Source organism: Camellia sinensis, chromosome 3 (genome assembly GCF_055761805.1).
Source record: "Camellia sinensis isolate YWXY chromosome 3, ASM5576180v1, whole genome shotgun sequence".
Taxonomy (NCBI): Eukaryota; Viridiplantae; Streptophyta; class Magnoliopsida; order Ericales; family Theaceae; genus Camellia; species Camellia sinensis.
Genome location: NC_138963.1, coordinates 199,386,830 through 199,407,476, shown reverse-complemented (window position 1 = coordinate 199,407,476; position 20,647 = coordinate 199,386,830). Strand labels below are relative to the sequence as shown.

The 20,647-nt window shown below is 35.4% G+C and overlaps 2 protein-coding genes across 2 annotated transcripts; one reads left to right on the top strand and one right to left on the bottom strand.

The window, feature by feature from the left end:
• Nucleotides 1-3,559: 3,559 nt before the first annotated feature.
• On the top strand, nucleotides 3,560-5,399 carry LOC114291809 (uncharacterized protein At2g23090). Its single transcript, XM_028235678.2, has 3 exons — nucleotides 3,560-3,732; nucleotides 3,855-3,895; nucleotides 5,098-5,399. The coding sequence occupies exons 1-3, from the start codon at nucleotides 3,657-3,659 to the stop codon at nucleotides 5,215-5,217; spliced, it is 237 nt and encodes a 78-aa protein (XP_028091479.1). The 5' UTR covers nucleotides 3,560-3,656; the 3' UTR covers nucleotides 5,218-5,399.
• Nucleotides 5,400-6,569: 1,170 nt separating this feature from the next.
• LOC114291808 (casein kinase II subunit alpha-2) lies at nucleotides 6,570-15,544 on the bottom strand. Its single transcript, XM_028235677.2, has 10 exons — nucleotides 15,324-15,544; nucleotides 14,474-14,603; nucleotides 13,264-13,458; nucleotides 10,837-10,994; nucleotides 9,480-9,570; nucleotides 9,333-9,398; nucleotides 7,504-7,586; nucleotides 7,285-7,348; nucleotides 7,116-7,184; nucleotides 6,570-6,925 (listed from the first exon to the last, which is right to left on the bottom strand). Exons 1-10 carry the CDS (start codon nucleotides 15,407-15,409, stop codon nucleotides 6,866-6,868), a joined length of 1,002 nt encoding a protein of 333 aa, XP_028091478.2. The 5' UTR covers nucleotides 15,410-15,544; the 3' UTR covers nucleotides 6,570-6,865.
• Nucleotides 15,545-20,647: the final 5,103 nt, after the last annotated feature.

The following is a 20,647-nucleotide window of genomic DNA, read 5'->3' as shown; positions in this document are numbered from 1 at the left end:
AACGTAAAAAAATAGGAACGAAATCTTAATTTAAAATCTTAACATTGGAGTAGTTGAAGAGTTTTACAATATTATAAAAAATAAACCGCAACTATCGTGTAAGAGCAAACATCCTTTATTTTACAACAATATCGCCATCAAGACAATGAATCTTTGGAAACACAGAAAGAAAATTCCAGTAGTTCAGTAAAATTTTGTAGGGAAGTTTTGTACCATTTGGCATGAGCAGAGAGACAGCCATAGGCTGAGGTTCATAACAAGGCCCTTCCATGGCAAACTTATAATGCCCATACCCAAGAAACATGGGTAGCGAGGGCCTAACTCATTGGATGTGTGTGGGCTCCTTCAAGTAATGAGTTTTATTTAACGTCTCGTTTGATAACTTACTATTTTAATTAAAAAGTGAAAAAAATCATTAAAAAAATTAAAAAATCAACAATATATATCAAAAAATTTAAAATTTTATTTTTTTTCTATTTTTTACACAACTTTCTGTAAAAAATTAAAAAATTATTCCAAACATATTAATTTTTGGGGTTTTTTTTTTAAGGTCCTTGATATTATGATTTTATAACATAAAGGACATCAAATATTTTTATGATGTCTAAGGTCCATCAACAATATTTTCATAATGTCTAAGGTCCCTCAACCTTGATCTAGAGAAATTTCAGTCCAGAGAAAATTGGTCCAGAGAAATTTCAGTCCAGAGAAAATTGGTGCAGAGAAATTTCAGTCCAGAGAAAATTGGTGCAGAGAAATTTCAGACATAAGGTCCCTCAACCTTGATCTAGAGAAATTTCAGTCCAGAGAAAATTGGTCCGGAGAAATTTCAGTCCAGAGAAAATTGGTCCAGAGAAATTTCAGACATAAGGTCCCTCAACCTTGATCTAGAGAAATTTCAGTCCAGAGAAAATTGGTCCAGAGAAATTTCAGTCCAGAGAAAATTGGTGCAGAGAAATTTCAGTTCAGAGAAAATTGGTCCAGAGAAATTTTCTGACCAAATTTCTCTGGAAAAAAAATTAATCCAGAGAAATTCAATTCTGCCTAAAATCTAGAGAAATTTTTTGCTGACTTCAAAGTGTTTTGATATCTATGTTTTCAATTCACTACATAAATATAATATCCTCCCTGGGGGGAAGAATAGAAAATCATAAAGGGACACAAATGTGAGTGAACACAGTGCAATTGGATGGACATCTCTTGCGTTGACTATCACGAACCCATTAAAGTTGCAATTACCTAGCTGTTTTAGTTGTTTGCTAAAGTTGCATATTATGAGAAGTTCCATTTATATATTCTCTCTGGGTTTTGTTCTTTTAAATCAAAATGTTCTCTATGCTCAAATAGACACTTACGGCCAAGAAAACACCAAGTAGTCATGGTCTTTTTATTCTTTTTCACCTTCCGGTTTTCAGATTTTGGCAAGACAACAAGCACAAAGGGAGGAAGAGCTGTCGCAATCTCAACGGCACATTCTTGCACTTCAGGTAAACTACTTCCCTTTTTTAGTTTTTTAATTTAATTTCAAGAGTACAGATTTTGATGTACTTCAATTCAGGAGGAAATTGAGGAGCGTGAACGAGAAAATCGTCTCCACAGCCAACAGGTATCTACAAATCTAAGTTTCTTTACATTTTTGCCTGTTTATTTTACGTGAAGCACACGTCCATGGTCGGAGGGGACGTCCATGGTGGCCTCTACGTTTTCACGGAGGTGGTCGTCGACACGGGTCAGATGAAAGGACTGGAATTTCTCTGTTATATGTGTAGGACCTTAGACATCAAAAAATAATTTTGTGGATCTCTTCCATTACGAAAAGTGGGAGAGGGATCTTAGACCGATTTCCCCTTAATTTTTTTGTCTCATATTTTAACTAAAAAATCAAAAAATTATTAAAACAACTTGTTCTCACTCGAAGTCTAAGTTTAATAGTTTTTTTATATACTTTTACAGAGGGTAAGTATATTAAGCTAAGCTCTATTTTGGCATGTTGGTTGGGAGGGCTAAAATGTTAAAATAGTAATAAAAAGGCAAAATAGGTAGGATTGTTTGGGATGTGTTATATCAGTACATTTTTTGATTTTTTAACTAAAAAAATAGAGAAAAAAATATATATGTTTGGGATAATTTTTTGACTTTTTACGAAAAGATGTGTAATAAAATCAAAATGACTATTCTACCCTTGATGACTTTTTGATTTTTAACTTTTTGACTTTTGGATAATTGAATTCAAAGGACGAAATGATAATTTTGCCATCCAAATTTCCTCCACAAGCTTCTCCCAAATAGTATGAACATTTTTTTTTTAAGTAACCTTTTGACTTCTTAGCTTTGGTAGGTTATTCCAAACTAACAAAAAATGTTACATTTAAATCATAATTATTTTATTTTATTTTTTTTCAAAAGTTAAAAAAACTAAAATGAAAACGAAAATTTTTAACCTCATACTAAAATAGTTAAAAAGTCAACTCACTTCCTAAATCAACCCGGTTGGTTGAGGATTGGGGAGCCAACTAACTGTAACACAGGAATCAAAGAGCGAAGCTTGACAATGTCAAAAATAAAATTTGAAGATTAGATGGAGGCAACGGCCCTCTCTTATTGGGCCGTGGGAAAAGATTGAAAAAAGAGAGAGGTGAAGCGAAAGGGAGGTGGGCGGTTGGACGTTGGGGGAGAGATTAAATGAGAAGGTAGTGATGTGGAAGGGAGGTTGAAGGTTGGGGAAGAGATAAATGATAGACTGATTAAATGAGAGGGTAGTGATGTGGAAGGGAGGTTGAAGGTTGGGGAACAGATAAATGATAGAGTGATTGTTTTGTAAAGTTAGTAAAAAATTGATTTTTAATTTTTTTAATTAAAAAAGTTAATTTTTTGAGTAATAACTTGAGTAAAAAATTTAATTTTTTTAATTAAAAAAGTCAAAAAGTAACTTTTTGCTAGCTTGTCAAAGCATATAATACACATTTCAAAATATTTGAAATATTTTAATGTGTAGAATATCTGATAATTTTTCATTCATTTATATACTAAAAATGTTAATTATATTAATACAAATTAATATTTTTAAAAAATAAAATATATTATTTTTGTCCCAAAATATCAGTCTCTTATTTTATTGTTTATTGTCCTAAGATATTAGTTCATTTAAAAAAATCAAACTAAAATGACATGAATTTCCTATGTTGCTCATCTTTTAAATTTATTAATTATAACAATTGATTTTTTTTTTCAATCAAAAAAAATTAAAAAATTAATATTTTTAAAATAAAATAATTATACTATTAAAAAATTATATTTTAAGACGAAAAGAATAATAATCTTTTAACTGAAAAAGATCACTTTTCTGGGTAGCACTGCAGAGGAAGAAGGTTCACAATGTTTGGTTTGGCTCCATAATCTTATTTTTTTATTATTTTTTTATTTTTATTTTTAATGTATGGTTTGGATGGACTCTAGAGTCTTCCACAGTTACACAATAACGCGTCACCACGTGGCATTTTTTATTTTTCATATAATAGAAGTCATTAAATACATATACATATATATATATATATATATATAAATATACGTACAAATTCAATTCAACCCAATTACACACAAATTAGGGTTTCAGATTAATCTCCTCCTCTACTCTACGCTGAAATCAGAGAGAAGCTATGGGCGGAGGCAATGGTCAGAAAGCTAAAATGGCTCGTGAGAAGAACCTGGAGAAGATGAAAGCTGCCTCTAAAGGTATCTACTTCATACATTTCTCTCTCTATCTCTCTCTTTTTTCTTTTTCTTTTTTTTTTTAAATTTTGATTTTGATTTTGATTTTAGTTTTGATTTTGATCAACGCTCTGGTCTCTGCACAGGAAGTCAGCTTGAAGCCAACAAGAAAGCTATGAGTATCCAGGTAGATCATGAAGAAAACTCTATTTGATATAAAAAAAAAAAAAAAAAAAAATGTTGTGCTTTCGTGTATATGCCGATTTGCGTGTTTACGGTTTTGTGATATTGATGCTAGAACGCGTTAGTTCTAAGTTTACTAAACTTGATCCCATTGATATGATTCTTATATGTTAATTGCGTGTTTAGGGTTTGTGAAATTGATTTTATAATGCATTCGTTCTAAATCACTGTTAAGTTCTTTCGTTTTTTTTCATTACGCTGACGCACCTAACAAATTGCTACGAAACATACATAAAATTAGTAATTGATATTGGTACAAATGCAAAGACACATTCCAGGGAAAAAATGATTGTGTTTGCATTTTATAATCTTTTTAGGATCTAGATTTACTTCCTTCAAAGAGGTCTGTCTAGTAGCAATTTACTAGGGAGGAAAATAAAAATGAAAAAGAAAACATGTAAACAGCATTGTTACCTGGGATATTTGTTGTAGAATTCTAGGAATGCGCACATCTAGACTTTTATTAAGTTGGCTTCAAATTGCATGCTTTAACATGATCGCAGATTGTCTTACGTACCCCATCATGAAAGTCTTACAAGTCTAAGTCTTGTTAAGTTCTGTGATGCGAGTTAGACACGAGAAGCATAAAGAAAGAAAGAAAGAAAGGAGCAGAGAAGCAGCTTCATTGATTTCTCTACTGCTTCTATAGAGCATACATTGCACTACGAATGGAGTTGAAAAGTGGCACAAGCACGCATCTACCCCCATCTGACACGAGAAGCATAAATAAAGAAAGAAAGGAGCAGAGAAGCAGCTTCATTGATTTCTCTGCTGCTTCTATAGAGCATACATTGCACTACAAATGGAGATGAAAGGTGGCACAAGCACGCATTTACCCCCATCTGCCTTCATTTTGACTCCAAGTTATTTAGCTATTATGAGGAACTTCATTAATTTTCATTGTTGTAGCATATACTAGTAACTGAGAAGATTGAATTCTTTTTTGATTCATATATGTTGGAACGAAATCAGAAAAAGGGAAGAGAAACAGTCAAAAGGCATGAGAAGGAAAAAGAAGATGAAGCTTTAGCTGCCTTTCCACAGTTGCAGTTTATTTATTTATTTTTTAATTCACTATGTTTAATTTATCTTGAACAAGATTTATCCTTCTCTGTCTCTAATGTTGTGATGGGTTGTTGAATGCAGTGCAAGGTCTGCATGCAGACATTCATTTGCACAACATCGGAGGTAAAGTGCAGGGAACATGCTGAAGCGAAACACCCTAAAGCTGATGTTTATGCATGCTTTCCTCATCTTAAGAAATGATGTGAAGATGGGAACTTGCAGAGGGGGATGGGTTTGAACATTTGTTTCTATTCTATATCCATGTGACTTGTTGGAAGCTTTTCTAGTGTTGTGTTACTGGGAATGTAGAGACTGGGAGGTAGGTTACTTTTAAATTGTGTGGAATGTTTATATAATATATCAATATAGCCTCCCCTTTAACACGATGCTTGTTCTATTTTTGTGTGTTGATGGTATTGATTGTTGCTGAATGGCTTCCACATTTTAAGGTTTGTATTAATGCAATACAATCCACATATGTCTGCATATATATTTGAAGAATGGAGGAATATCATATTTTTAATGGAACGGAAAAAGTAATTGCAAATTAATGAAATTTAAGTGAGTTTAACAGGCCTCATTGGCGCAGGCACGCCTCACTTTTGTATTCGCCATTATTATCCTTTCACCCACACTCTTAGATTAGAACAGTGTCTAATTTGTCACTTTTATATTCGCCATTATTATCCTTTCATCCACACTCTTAGATTAGAACGGTGTCTAATTTGTGTTATTTTCTGAATATAATTTCGAGAATGAGTAATTAATTATTGTTGGTCACACATGTATCGAAACCAACTTAAGAAAAAATATGGATCGGTTCTCAACTTAAGAAAACCTGTATCCTCTAATTTCACCAAATGTTTTGAAAATATACATAAATTTGAATACTGACTATTCAATAATTTAAAATGACTGTAAAGTAAATTTCAGGTACATTAAAAAAAAAAAAATTCTAAAGAGACTAATACTCTTACTAAAAATCATGATATTTTTGTCCATATTTTTCCAATTTATAAATGTGCTCTCATGCAAGCAAGCAAGCAAAGGGCCAAGGCACCAGGAATGTCTTAACTACCATTGCCTTGTACATAAAGAACTGATTTAATTTGGACGATTCGTGTGATTATTGCAAAGAACATATGAAAAACCATTTTAAACCAAATCTTCCATTAAAGTTTGTCATTTTCTAAACCAATGCAAGCGACAAAGAGAAGGCTGAAGCAAATTATATGAAAGCAGATGACAAAAAAGTTACATATTTGATAGACGGCCAAACGTGCAGCACATTCATTCTAAATTGAAATATACGGTGAAAAAAAAAATTAAAGAGGGTAAGTAATGACTTTCTAATTTTTACAACAAAAAAAAACGTAAAAAATATATAGATATAAGAAGTAATTTTGACTTTTTTTGGGTATAATTTTATAGTTTTTTGACCTTTTAAGTACTTTTTTTTTTTTATTATTTTTGCCACTTGCCAAACGGAATTAAAAGCCAGGGAGTGCCTAGTACAGCAGAAGAAAAATACACATTATATACATGTGAGCACATTTGTTACCATGAAAGACCTTTCAGATTTAAGACATTGCCACCTACAATAGCATGATAATTGAACAAAGCATCAAGACTAGCAGTGACGCAATCCGAAAACTCAGTATGACAAGGACTATACAATCTCTATGAAAGATGCAAATGTTAAAGGATTGCATCATCTTAACCGGACCAACAGCCTACACTCGGCGAGTACTCAAATGTTAGAATAAGTAACTATCCATAAACAAATTAACACCTCAAAACAACATGTAGAGTTCACTTCTGTAGATAGGCAATACAATACAGAATGGAATCACTGTGTCCGCATCCTGCTATTTTCAGCAGCCTTCACTTGAAAGAAGTATGGATGAGCCTGGAAAAAAAATATAAAGCATGTCTTGATGAATACAGGCAACAAGAACTAAAGCATATGAGACAAGTTAAAAATGATGACAATAGAATTAAATACAATCTCCAAGCTTCTAAACCAAAGCATATAATAAGGCCATTATCAGTGGAAGAAATATAAAAGGAGAAAGTGACGCATGACAATCAAGAAATACCATTGCTTCTTTGGCTGTAAGCCTATCTTGATGATCATAACGAAGAAGCTTATCAAGGAAATCAAGGGCCTGCAAGTCACAACACAGATAAGCCCAAGCCAAAAGAAATCAACAAAGAACTAACACAAAGCAATCTGAAAACAAGATAAATCTGCAATTAATAAGTGACCTCAGGGGAAACTAAATGCTGATTATCGGCATTAATAAATCTTGACCAGGGCTTCCTGCTATGCCTGCAAGAGAATTAAAGAAAAGAAATATTAAAACTGAGAACCATGATCAGGTAGTTGCACACTAGCATGATGTATATTCTTATAAGGCATTAGTTGTATCTTTTTTTCCCTTTCTAAAATTGAGTTTCAGAGAAATCATAACTTCATAAAAATACCTTCCAACAAGAGCATCAAGTTGAGGATCAAGTTCTAGATGATACTTGTTCAAATATGCATTTAACTCATCTGTGCCGAGAACCTGTAACATAAAAGTCATATGAGAGTGGGAAAATGCCCCACCGGAATATTTCAGCTCCTTCTCAACCCAGTAAGGTCGACATAAGTGGCAAGGAAAGAATGTGAATCCGATTGCAAGCAAATGGGAGGGGCATGCTAATACTGCAAATTATGGAGAATATTATATGGACAGACAGGACACTGCAATGTAGACATCCTTTTTATGAATTTTATTAAATGCATTTTGAGTTCTATCTATAAACATCCTATTGATATGTTTTCTGTTACAATACAGTAATTTTGTAATAAACAGGCGACAACCTAATGTATGAGATGAGTTGGGAATGTTTCAAAGAAATATCAAAAACATTTTTGAAATTTAAAAGATTATTTCTACATTACAGTAGATCTAGAAAGCAGCAGGCTTGAGTATTGATACTGGATATGGAAATGGCTCCTTATAATTATCCCTACTATCTATGTCACAAAGATAAGCCGTAAATTCATGCAGAAGCAATTATGTAGAGTTGGTGCTACCCAAGGTTTTAAGCTATGCAGATTTCCACAAAGGTTATTGAGTACTCAAGGAAAACATGTCCTCAATGGTTCACAGCCAGAATAGCTTAAACATTGGTATGCAATGGTACGGTGGATATCGATGCAGTCACTAAGAATGTTACACCACTTAAGCATCAACTAGAAGATGTTGCTATAATGCTATTACTCTTCCATTTTTTTAATAAATAAAATCTTGTACAAACAAAAGTGCCAACAATGGGAGTTCCAGCCTGTAAATGCATGACACATCATATACAAAAAACAAAAACTATCACTCCCTATATTTATCAACAACAAAAGAAAGAAAAAGTATCACTCCCTATGATTCTTAACGAATCTATAAGGCTAGAAAAACCTCCAATAAGGGACCAGATCATTTTGACAAAGGGTCAAAAAATCAATCCTCTCAGAACTATTTTAGTCTTCACTGATACTAGCATTGATATCATGTCATTCCAGTTCCTCTTCTTCTTCTTTTTTTTGAGAAAAAAGAACGAATCATGAGGAATTCAAAAAAAAGTTAAAAGGAACCCATCTTCACTGCTCATATCCAAAAGTGAATGAAAGAGAGATTCAATTTCAATCTTGAAGCCTATTACTCAACCCTAAAAAATTATACAACCTAGCAATTACATGGGAGAAGACCAATGAGCACCTAAAAATTTTAAAAATAAATTTTTTTATCAAAAATTTATGTAGTGGGTGGAGGCCTCTCTTACTTTGGGCCTGCAACAAAGAAAGCAGCTGAGTGATGTAAGAACATCAGTGAAGCTATCAGATGCTATAACCCAAATCCTCATGGTGCAACTTCTGCTGCACCTTTTATTATAAGCACTTGGACAGTAACACTCAAAAAGATATAAGCAGTCACTGCTGCACCTAGTGCAGCAACAGCTCTCCCAAGCGTGTGCCAAATGTAACAGCAAGTTCGCAGTTAATTGGATAGCATTGCTTTCCTATGGGTGTTTCCATTAAACATTGCTGACTCATCATCATGATGCAGTTCCTCATGAATACACAAGTAAAACAAAGAAATTTTCCAGGTTATTCTCAATAAACAATACAGGGAGAGAACTAGAATACAGGACAGGAGGTTAAAAATAAAACATGAACTATCTAACAGCAACCACTCATAGCCTTTATTTGCTAAGTTGACAGAAACACATGGCATCTATGCAATTTTCCACATTGACAAGAGCATCAACATTACCTTGGCAATCTTGACAAGCTGATCATGGTTGTCATGACCATAAAAAAATGGCTCCTTGCGAAAAATCTGAAGGTTATGAAAATTAGAACTCTGTTCAGTAATATTGTTATGGTAAAAAAAGAAGACATCAAGTCCAGCATGACTCACCATTCCTGCAAACATACAACCTAGGCTCCACATGTCCAAAGAATAGTCATAATCTTGCAAATCCACAAGGAGTTCAGGCCCCTTAAAGTACCTAAATAATCAGAAAAGATGTTTTGATTTTCTGCAAAACTAAGTGAAGAATGCAAGAGATACCCAGAAGTCAACAATTTACTAAAGCAACAAGCATGAACTTTATTAAAAAAATAAAGAGGTAGGAAACTCCTTCCGCCCTATGCATAACAATTTAATTTCTCCTTTGGTTCTAACTGAACAAGATCACTTTCTTGGTAAGTTAAATAACTAGTTTACCAGACAAACATGAGTGTTTATTTTGAAAAATTCAAAAGGAAGAAACTTCCTGGAAAATCCATTATCTGGTATGTCACTAAGTAATTTGGCATTTGTTGCCAAGGGAGAGGAAATCATCAAGTTCAGTCCCTCATCCTCCATGTCTGCAAGACATGGTCATTTTCAATGATACAACCCAGAGTTCAACAAAGGAGTCAAATGTGTATCCTGCTATGTTTTGTGGCATTTAATGTGAAACTCAAATTGGGAAGAGAATTGTTTCCATTCATGATGATGATGATTCTGGTCTCATCGTTTTGAACATAGGGTGCTTGTGCTCGCTCATTCATGATTCTCAAGCAGTTGTTTTGAGTTCATCATCATATGTTGACAAAACATATTATGTCCATCATAAAACAACTGAAAGAATTGTAGCTCTCTCACCCAAGAAAAACCTACAAGGAAGTCCCCAAAACTTTAGGGATTTACTGCAATATCATGACGACAGTGGAGGACTTCAAAGGGCATATCCTAGATTCTATTAGAAGAATTTATTTTTAATCTCAAATTCATATTTTGAAAATATATCTGACGGTGTGTTGTAGCCGCAAGGCACTATAGGTTCCTTTGATCCTTTAATCCAGAACATGGTTGGAATTTCATGATAGAATTACATCCATAGAACATGTAGCAAACAGATCCAGCGACACCAAAAACCAATGTAATAAGTACAAGTTGGGTGTAGACCCAACAACAGAGCGCATGTTATCAAGGAGCAGCATTATGGAGTATTTACAACTTGGATGCAAGGCTTGCTCTTCCTCAGAAACAGATCCAGAGACACCAAAAACCAATGTAATAAGTGCAAGTTGGGTGTAGACCCAACAACAGAGAGCATGTTATCAAGGATCAGCATTATGGAGTATTTACAACTTGGATGCAAGGCTTACTCTTCCTCAGAACTTAAGAAAGATGGTTCCAGCCATAAATTAAATTTCTTAAAGGGGTGAAAGCAAAAACAAGCGACAAGATAAAAGTAAAATAATTCTTTGCTTTCATAAAAGGTTACCTTGAAGCAACTCGGACATTGTATTCTTTGGCAGGATGGTAGAATTCAGCAAGACCCCAATCAATCAAGCGAAGTTTCCGTAGCTCATGGTCAATCATAACATTATGAGGCTTCACGTCTCTGTGCATTATGCCTTGTGAATGGCAGTAATCTAATGCCTGCAGTTATTGAAGGGGCTGTATTAGTACAATACATAGTTGTCAAATCGAGATTCGTATCATGAATCAAAATGACCTCGTACCGAATCGCGAGTCAAATTGTGAATCGTAAAGATTCGGTCACTTTTTCTAAATTATTTAAAAACATATATCATCACATTTAGATGTTAAATATATTTTATGAATATAAAATATTTAGACTTAAATCAATAAAAATGTTATTTTGAATGATAATCGCTTAGTTTAATAGGTAAAAAGTTAACAAAGGTTCCGATGTAAAATCACCATCTTACCTTTTTTTTCTTTTTTAGATATTTTTTATCAACTATTCTTAATAAAGATAATAACCAAATAAACAAACTATCAATTTTTAAAATAATAATAATTAACAACGATATTGATATTTGGACAATAAACATACATACTTTTCTAAGTAACAGTGAACAAATAATAATAAAGAATCATTTAGAATATTTTATTTTAAAGTCTAAAACATTTTAAAAGGTATAACTAACCTCACACATGTAATATTCAATTTAATAAAATAGCAATAGATAATTTATTGTGTAACTTTAATCTTAAACATCTTTGGAAGATATATTACGATTTTTTAAAGGGAAAAAAAATAAGAAAGGTTAAAAATATGTTGGGTCTGACAAAATCTGATTGGATCCTATTAAAAACTTCATGATCACTAAAATAATAAACAATCATGTATATATGTTGGTTATTTTGATATTAAACGCTATTAGAAATTGTATTATGTCATTTTTACTAAAAAGATGGAGAAAAAAAGTTGAAAATATGTCGGACACAATAATTTTAAAAATTGCATAAATCGTAAAAAATGAATCGATTGTGAATCGTGTGATTCACTAGAGATTCACTTCCAAAATAGATTCACCCATAGATTAGTATTGATTTTGCAAAAATTGCGAATCAAATCGCGAATCGTAAGATTCTGATAACATAGGTAGGTACAATATTACAATAATGTGAAGAACAAGAAGTGAAATGTTTGACTAACAATAGTCTGTAGACAATTCAAGGTATTGCAATAGAAAAGAAGTGAGAAAATGAGCACAAACATGAAACCATGCATCCCTCAACGTATAGGTAAATGAAAACAAAGACAAATATAAATACAGGTGAATCCAATGAAATTTACATGCATTGCATAACAAAACTTCATGCAGCAACATGTACAGTGAACCCATTAAATATGGGCATCAGCAAGGATCTATGTAATGCAATGAGAACATCTCTAAGGCAATCTAATCCAATGGTCCCCCATTCAATAACATAATCCAAGGTAAATTCCATTAAATACCAGCAAATGCCACTAAATTGAGTTTCCCTTAAGATGTCTAAAAGGGAAGAGTTTTGTGTGGAAGGCTACAAACAAGAGAGGGAAAGAACAAAAGATTGTGCTTCCCCAATAAGAACTGTCAAAACAATGCCTCCTTAATGAATGAGTTCAACACAATTGGCCAATCTAAAAAACAAAAGAAGGGTACTAGATCGATCTAGAAACCATCCAAGATCTCCCTAATGCAATTAGCCAAATTGGGGAACAAGAGAAGGGAATCTACTGGATCTAGAATCATCAAAGTTCTATCTAATGCAATGGGAACATCTGTAAGGCTTTCTAAGTTGATAGTGCTCTGTTCAATAACATTATCCAAGATAACTTCCATAAAAAATTCCAGGAAATAACACTAAATTCAGCTTCCCTTAGATCTCTAAGAGAGAGAAGAGATTTGGGTGAAAAGACCACAGAAGGAAGCAAGAAAAACATATGTAAAAGAAAACCTCACAAGAGCGTACTTCCCTAACAAATATCACAAGAATAAATGCCTTATCTTAATATTAAAGATAAAAAAATCAGCACAACTTAGCCCCTCTAGTGAACAGCAATTAATGGATCTAGAATCATCCAAGATTTCTCCATTGCAATGAAACATCTTTATTACACTATAAAAGATCTATGCGGGCATCCAAAAGTTCAGGTCATTGATGCGTACATGTGAAATTTAACTACATTCATTGATGCAAATAGCAACTAAGTCCAGTCCCCATTTTTTAGCAAGACATCATGTCTCAAGCACAGGATGAGACCATTATGTTCTTATCTAACATTTCCATTAAATCCCAAAAGTTCATTTATTTATTTTTGCAGAGAGAGAGAGAGAGAGTGTGAGGGAGAGAGAGAGAGGAAAATTCAAGTCCCAAAAGGCAGTATAACCAAAGCATCGGACAAAGAGAAAACCTTGAGAAGCTCATATATGTAATAGCGTATGTCATAATCCGTCAGTGTGGGGTACAAAACTTTAAAATCTGTACTGTTCACATATTCAAAAATCAAGCTAGGAGTTTTTGAGTGCTGATCTCTGACAATATCAAGCAGTTTCACGACATTTGGGCCTCCACAAAGATTCTGAAGTATTTTTATCTCCCTTTTTATCTGCACAAGTAAAGAGTCACAGTATAAAAACAATAAAAATGAATGCACCATAAACTCTAACCATTTATAAAAATAAAAAATAAAAAAAACTAACTAAGATAAAATAAAATACAAAAACTTTAACCATTTGCACCACAAACTATTATGAAAAATGGTACATTTCTGGGATGAACACTATTTGCACCACAAACATCACAAGTGTCAGAAAGTCACTTCTAGTAAACAAGAAGGCACTCCAGATTCCTCCTTGGGCAAACATCATCCAATTCAAATCAAGTTTATGAGGGGAAGAAAATGCTAGGTCAAATTTCTCTTAACAGAGGCAGCTCCAAGGATTTGTTAAAAAAGACTAAGGAGGCAGTAAGGCACCTACTGAAAATATTGCATGGTGGAGGTATTTCATTCTTCCAAGAATCAATAACGAGGGCAGCCGTGAACAAAAGTTAACATCCTAAATACTAGAGTGCAAAGAAGGGGCAGGACAGCTAGTTAGTAAAAGAGATCTATAGAATCTTGTTCTCCAATATATGGAAACTCAATAGTAGTTTTTCAATAAATAGTCACCATTGCATAATCAATCACATAAAATATTGCATCCGTGTCAACAAAAACTAATGATTGGTAGCCACAAACGTCAAAATTAGCTTAGATGATAATTTTAAAGCTTTAACAGAGGAAGTTTATCTAAACAGTATTCAGGAATTTTACATGTAACAGGATAAATAGCAGACATACAAATATAGGCATCTGTGAATACAAATATGTGGAATAACAGAACCACACTGAAAGGAACTGCAATGCAGTTTGGACTGCTTATATAACAGAGATGTATATAGGCCCAAAACATAGACCCCAATAAATCAGGGCATGGGAGGTAATATATCAAGATACTCAACTCAACTCAACTCAACTATAAGAAGGTATGGGTAGTGAACACAAAATCACATGAAGAATTAAGATATAATGCATAAATATTAAGAATATCGCGTACAGGGGGGGAGAATGTATAAATCACCTTCTTCTTCTTGACGGGTTTAAGGATCTTGATGATGCATTTTTCATTGTTGGTGACATTTACACCTTCAAAGACCTCACTGTATTTTCCCCTCCCAACTTTTCGGACAACCTCGTAGTCATCCTGATCGCTGAGTATAAACCAAAAAAAAAAATGCATATATTTAAAAATTGCGCCAAAAAATAAAAGAACAAGAAAATTTCACAAAAGACTGAGTTAGAAAGCAGATCTCTCTTAGTAGAGAAAAATATCAGATACCATATAGATCCAAGAGGCAAAATACCAAGATCCCTGTAAGACATTAGCTAACAACTCTCCTCAATTATATCAACCCCAATCCTAAACCCCAAATTTTCTTCAATTAGGCAACCTTAATACCGTTCTTAAATTGCGATTTCCACTTCAAATCATCACTTCGCAGAATGCCACAAAAGATATTACATAAATAAACATAACACTCAAATAAATTGTATTTTAAATCTTTGATCATCAACTTACATTGAAACTTTAACAGGGTTTTTTTTTTTCCCCCTTCTAAATTGTTCCAAAACCCATTGACTGAATTAGACTCTCCTACTCAACAGTTCTTGCCTATTATTAGCTTGACTAGCACCATCAGCACACTTTCGCTATCGATAATACCTAGAACCACTAATTCACCCCCAAAATAAAACTAACAACATAATAAATCTAACAAAAAATACAACACAAATGAAAGCACAAACTCTACATCTAAATCTATCAAATTTGAAAGAAGAGAATTCAGTGGCAAGTCTTAAAGTAAGAAATTGTGCAGCATAGAAAATCAAAAAGAAGCGGAAGGAATTAGGGTTTTTTTTTTTGAATTTACCCCCATTGAACGGTGAGAGACTCGTAATCCCAGTAATCTCGAGGGCGGTGAACATTGACGTCTGCGTAGACTCGAGCTTGTGACATTGCTCCAGCGAAGAAGAAGCTACAATGCCGAAGAAGAGAAGACCAAGATTCGCCTGATTTATATGTTGTTGTCAATCGACGGTGGTTACGAGTCGCTTTGTGGACCTCTTTCTTTTGTTTGAGAGTATATAGGGCGTGGTAATCACAGCTTGGGCTTCTATTAATGTACATAAATGACTGCGGCCCAAATAAACCTCCCTGGACTAGGCCTTGGAACTCCACAATGACGTACGTGTTAACTTAGGGCTTTTTCGGAAATCGCTTTTTGATTTTTCATAAAAATAGAGAAAATGATTTTATAATTTGTAGTAATTTTTTTTTGCTAAAAATTTAAATTTCCAAACAAAGCCATAATGAAATTGACCATAAATAAAATAAATAAACAAGAAGGCACTCAAGATGTGAAGAGAAAAGGGAATATAGAAAGTGATTAAATTGGTGTAGAAAATAGGAATAAAGTTAGTGTACTAATGGATGATGCGGTATAATTTTAGAAATTATAAGTTTTGTAGTTTGTATAATAAGTAGAATCAATAATTTTGAAATGATAGTATCATAATATATATTGGTATACTAATTGATATATCAATTAGTACATGTAACACGACTAAGAACAAATATTAATAGCGTTAAACAAGATGCCTACACCCAATACTGCTAGTTCAGACACTCAATTATCAAAATAAAATAAAATACTTCTTGAGCTTAATTTACAGTAGTAGCCTAGTTAGTGTTGTTTTATTGAAATTAAAATAAATACTCATTTTTTAATATGAAAATGTTTTATATGTACCAATTTAAGTGTTAAATCTTATCCAATTTGTTTGATATGTATTAAAAGTTGAAATTTTAGAAAGCCCCCCACACTACAACAAAAGAGGGCAAAAAACACGAAAGCATTTGCGACGGCGCGTTTCCCGTCGCAAAAAATGGTCTTTTGTGACGGCAAAATTAACCATCGCAAAAAATAGCTTTAGCGACGGCGTTTAACCGTCGGTAATAAAACTGCACGGGCAGGTATTAAAATGCGGAAGTATTAGCGACAGCGTGTTGTAGACACGCTCGTGGGCCTCGCTACAGTTCGGACTCGATTTGTGTCACGGTTCTCATTCTGAACCAAAGAGTCCAAATCCGGTAAATCGTTTTGAGAAAACAGATTTTTTTGAAAGAAGTGTCAAACATGGACTGCTTTGCCAGATACAGAGTCGCCACCTAAATATTTTTTGTGGGGAAATTTAGGAAACCCTGACTCGGTGCCGAAGGCCACATGTCCGTTATCACCGGAGTTGTCTCGGCTCGGGAGCTAGGGTACGATTGGGGAAGGTCAGCTATGAGCACCCCCTCTCGCCCGATCCAAAGATCGGCCTCTACTAACCGTGATATCCGTTTTTGAAAACGTTATGTGTTCGTATTCCAGTTATTAGCCTAGAATTACTATATTATGCGCACAGCAAACAAGTATAAACTAGATTGTCTGATTTGGAAATAAGCATTGCATATCCGTTTGTCTTAAAAAAAGTACTTTGGAATTTGCTACTCGCAAGTAGGCTAAAATACGGATTTCAACGAGTTTTTCCAACTCAAACAATCCAACCTTCACCCACAGGCATTCGAACAATTTATAACACATAAGCATCTAGTCACATGGTAAGCATGCTATCATGTTAACATTCACACGCATGCAAGATGCTAAAGCATAAATACTTACATCGTACTCCGTGCCAAAACAATAAACTAGTTAGCAAACATGCGTGATCCTAGTTCATGTCAAGTTGACTAATGCAACACATGCAAGATGCAATTAGAGTAGGCTCGGCTAACCTAAACATGGCATGTGAAATGTAACCAATTAATGCACGTATTCAATTTGGAATTGAAATACAAATGCAGTTAGAATGATGTACCGAGACCGGTGCATGCGGGATAAATGTATGGATGCACGCATGCATAGCACAAGGTATGCTAATTTAAAACATGCCCTAATCTACCATCAAAGCAGGTAAATAAAAGGGAAGAAAGAAGTGGGGATTGGAAGACATACACACCACTCACACACACTTATTACAGATTTGCCCTCGCCCAGAGGGACCAAATAAATAATACAAATTAATTAACTACGCAAGTTAATTAAATATTACAAATTGCCTAATCAGTTAACAAACTAATTTAAACTAGGAAAAGCAGTAAATCGCTTCGGGAGGAGAGCCAGATGCAGCGCATGCTCGGGCCTGCTCGGAAGTGCACGACCATGCATAGTCTGCCTCTGTTTTCCCTGCTCTGCCTCTCTGAAGACTGCCAAAGTCTCAAGGATGCTTCTCTGGATACTGGGAATCACCACCGGCTGTGTAGAATTACCACCGGCAGCGAATTGTGGTCACCGGCACAAAATGAATCCATCGGCTGGTGATTTACTGCCGATCGGCAATGTATACTGCCGGTCGGCAAAGAATGCCTGCAGAACCTGCAACTCACAGCAGCAGAGGACAGAACTTGCATGGCAATACAATTCAAGCAATGTATGCACCAATCATGTCCCCTATCATGTTTGTGACTCAAAAGGGCATGTGTCTCGATTCTCAAACCGCCAATCACGCATTTCCATGCATGATGGCCCAAAGAATCAAGTGTGCAACTTTCATGTCAAATGAAATGCAAACCAAACAAACGAACCAAGGCCCAATTCCTATCACCAAGTCAAGGAACAAGGCATGCATGCAAGATGCAATGCAACCTAGGCATGCAAGCTAAGGATGCAACATGGCATGGCGAGACACTTATGCAAGCATGCAAGCAAACATGAGGCAATGCAAACTGATGAAAAGGCGGACTTAGACATGATTTAGGCAACTCTAAATAGGCCTAAAACAGTGGCCAAAAACCAAGGAATTGAGATCAAACATACATACACACATGCAAGTAAGTTGGACCAACACTTAGGCATTAAATAAGCAACTCTAAGGCACACTTGAAAAGGGATATCATGGACAATTAGCATGCAACATAAGCTCTGAAAATCATGTTAAAACATGGTGCCAAACCAAGCAACAAGGCAAGCTAAACATGCAACAATGGTCCAAGCATTCAAGGCTCACCAAAGAGGCAATGGACTACACTTAGTACAACCACACATGGCAGGACTTAGGCAACCAAAAACAGAGTTTTAACACATGAAACTAAGCCCAAAAGACCAACTAGATAGCATCTAGATGGTTTGAATTTAAAGGCATGCATAAATGCTAAAACATGGAGCATGCAAGGCAAGCTTCCAAAGCTTCAAAGAGGCATCCAAGGCAAACATATGAGCATGTCAAAAGGACTGAAATAATATGTAGGGTGGTTCCAAACCACCGAAATGATGCAAGCAACACATACTACACATTCACATACTTGAAGCATACAAGCTCAAATACAAAGGAGCTATACTACGCATGCCAAGATCAACCCAAACAACTATGGACAGACCTAAAACATGGCAAAATGAGCACAAAACCTTCACAAGGCTAAACCTAAAACATGCTAGAGCAAAGGCTAACAACCTAAGGCATATTAAGGCAATAACAAGGTATTACATGGTAGGTATGCTAGGTATGCATGGTGTACCAAAACCAACACACAACAAGGTTATATCATGGCATAATAAGCATGGAAAGCAGCCAAGACATGATCAATACACACTCTAACATGATGCTCCCTCAAGAGGCCAAAAAGGGTCCCTTTCAAGGACAACAAGGAGAGGGGGTGGCCCTCCCCTTTTGGAGACTTCAAGGCACCATCTCCGCCACTAAAATCTCTCAAGATTTCAGTGGTGAAGAGGCCTAAACACCAAAGTCTCGAAACTTGCACAAAAATAGCACAAAAAGGAGCCTTACAAGGCTTAGGAGGGGTCAAACAAACCCAAACCACAAAACACTCTTAATAAACAATCAAAAGGGCTAAAAAATAGAACTTTTTTGTATTATACAATAAGCACGAAAACAGCTCTAAGATAGGTAGAAAAGCAATGCAAAAATGGGGAATAAAAGGGAAGTTTCTCACCCTTGTAGATCACCTTCACAAATGATGCTCCAACAGCCCTCCTTGGCTTGAATCCAGCTCCAAAACACCAAAACCAGCCCCTTAGAACCTCAGTAGCCAAAGGAAGGTGAAAGACTAGGTGTTTGTGTGCAATAGTATGGACTAAAACACCTAGAACACAAAGAGAGAAAAAGAGAGATAGGAGATATGTATGAACCCTAACCCTAAAACCAGAGCTTCTCTCTGTGTTTTTCTCTCCAAAATTCTCTAACCCCAAGCAAGGGAGAGAAGGGCTCCTCTTATAGAAATCCCCTTTTCAAAGCTTACCAAACAAGCTTGCTTAGAGGGAAATCCCTCCATACACGTGTATGGAGGGAAGCAGAGTTGGTGCCAGCTATCACAGCTGGCACAAAATATCTACATAAAGTAGATGAACAGTAGTCGGCTACTCAAAATTGCCATTTTGACAAAAATGAGTGCCGACCGGCAACAAATAGTGCCGATCGGCAATATATATTGCCGACAGCAACAAAATACCAGCCGGTGGCCTCTGGCCATGGCCGGTGATGTGTGGGAATGCCTCACAAGGCATTCCCTGCCCCTCCAAGGCAAAACACAAGTGTTTGGTGCAAAACCAGACATTAAACAGTCGAGTTCGGAGATCCTGAGGCAAGGCGCGTAGCCGAGACCTCCGGGAACTCCAAACGAACACAAACATGGATGATCACCGAGTGTTCAAACGGTGACGTCCAAGTCTTGAGGACGGTCAAAAATGGGGTGTCTACACGTGTTGAACCATCGCCAAAAAAAAAATGTTTGAGACGGCATAAGTTTGCTGTCGCAAATACTCGACAATTTGCGACGGCAAATGTCCGTCGCGAAAAAAGGATTACCAAAACGACGTCGGTTTATTAATAATTATGTATCATTTGCGAAGGTGTAAACCGTCCCGTCGCAAAAAGTAAAAAAAAAATTCCCCCCCTCTTCCCTTTCATCTTGCCGCTCAGTTGGATCGAAATCCTTAAAATTGTTTGAAACAAAATTTCTTTCCCCCAAAATCCCCAAACGAGCTACGGGCGACGAACGGTGAAGGGCTAGCGGTGGTGCGGCGACGACGAGCGACGAACGGCGAAGGGCTAGCGATGGTGTGGTGGTGCTTCGACGACGACAGCTACTCAGGTATGCTCTCTCTCTCTCTCTCTCTCTCTCTCTCTGTATATATAT

Coding starts and splice junctions, on each gene's coding strand:
- LOC114291808 (XM_028235677.2), bottom strand. CDS start 15,409: ATGTCACAAGCTCGAGTCTACGCAGACGTCAATGTTCACCGCCCTCGA. Junction 14,604..15,323: donor TCTCTCACCGTTCAATGGGG/GTAAATTCAAAA, acceptor GTTTATACTCAG/CGATCAGGATGACTACGAGG. Junction 9,399..9,479: donor GTTGTATGTTTGCAGGAATG/GTGAGTCATGCT, acceptor CATAACCTTCAG/ATTTTTCGCAAGGAGCCATT.
- LOC114291809 (XM_028235678.2), top strand. CDS start 3,657: ATGGGCGGAGGCAATGGTCAGAAAGCTAAAATGGCTCGTGAGAAGAAC. Junction 3,733..3,854: donor GATGAAAGCTGCCTCTAAAG/GTATCTACTTCA, acceptor GTCTCTGCACAG/GAAGTCAGCTTGAAGCCAAC. Junction 3,896..5,097: donor AGAAAGCTATGAGTATCCAG/GTAGATCATGAA, acceptor TGTTGAATGCAG/TGCAAGGTCTGCATGCAGAC.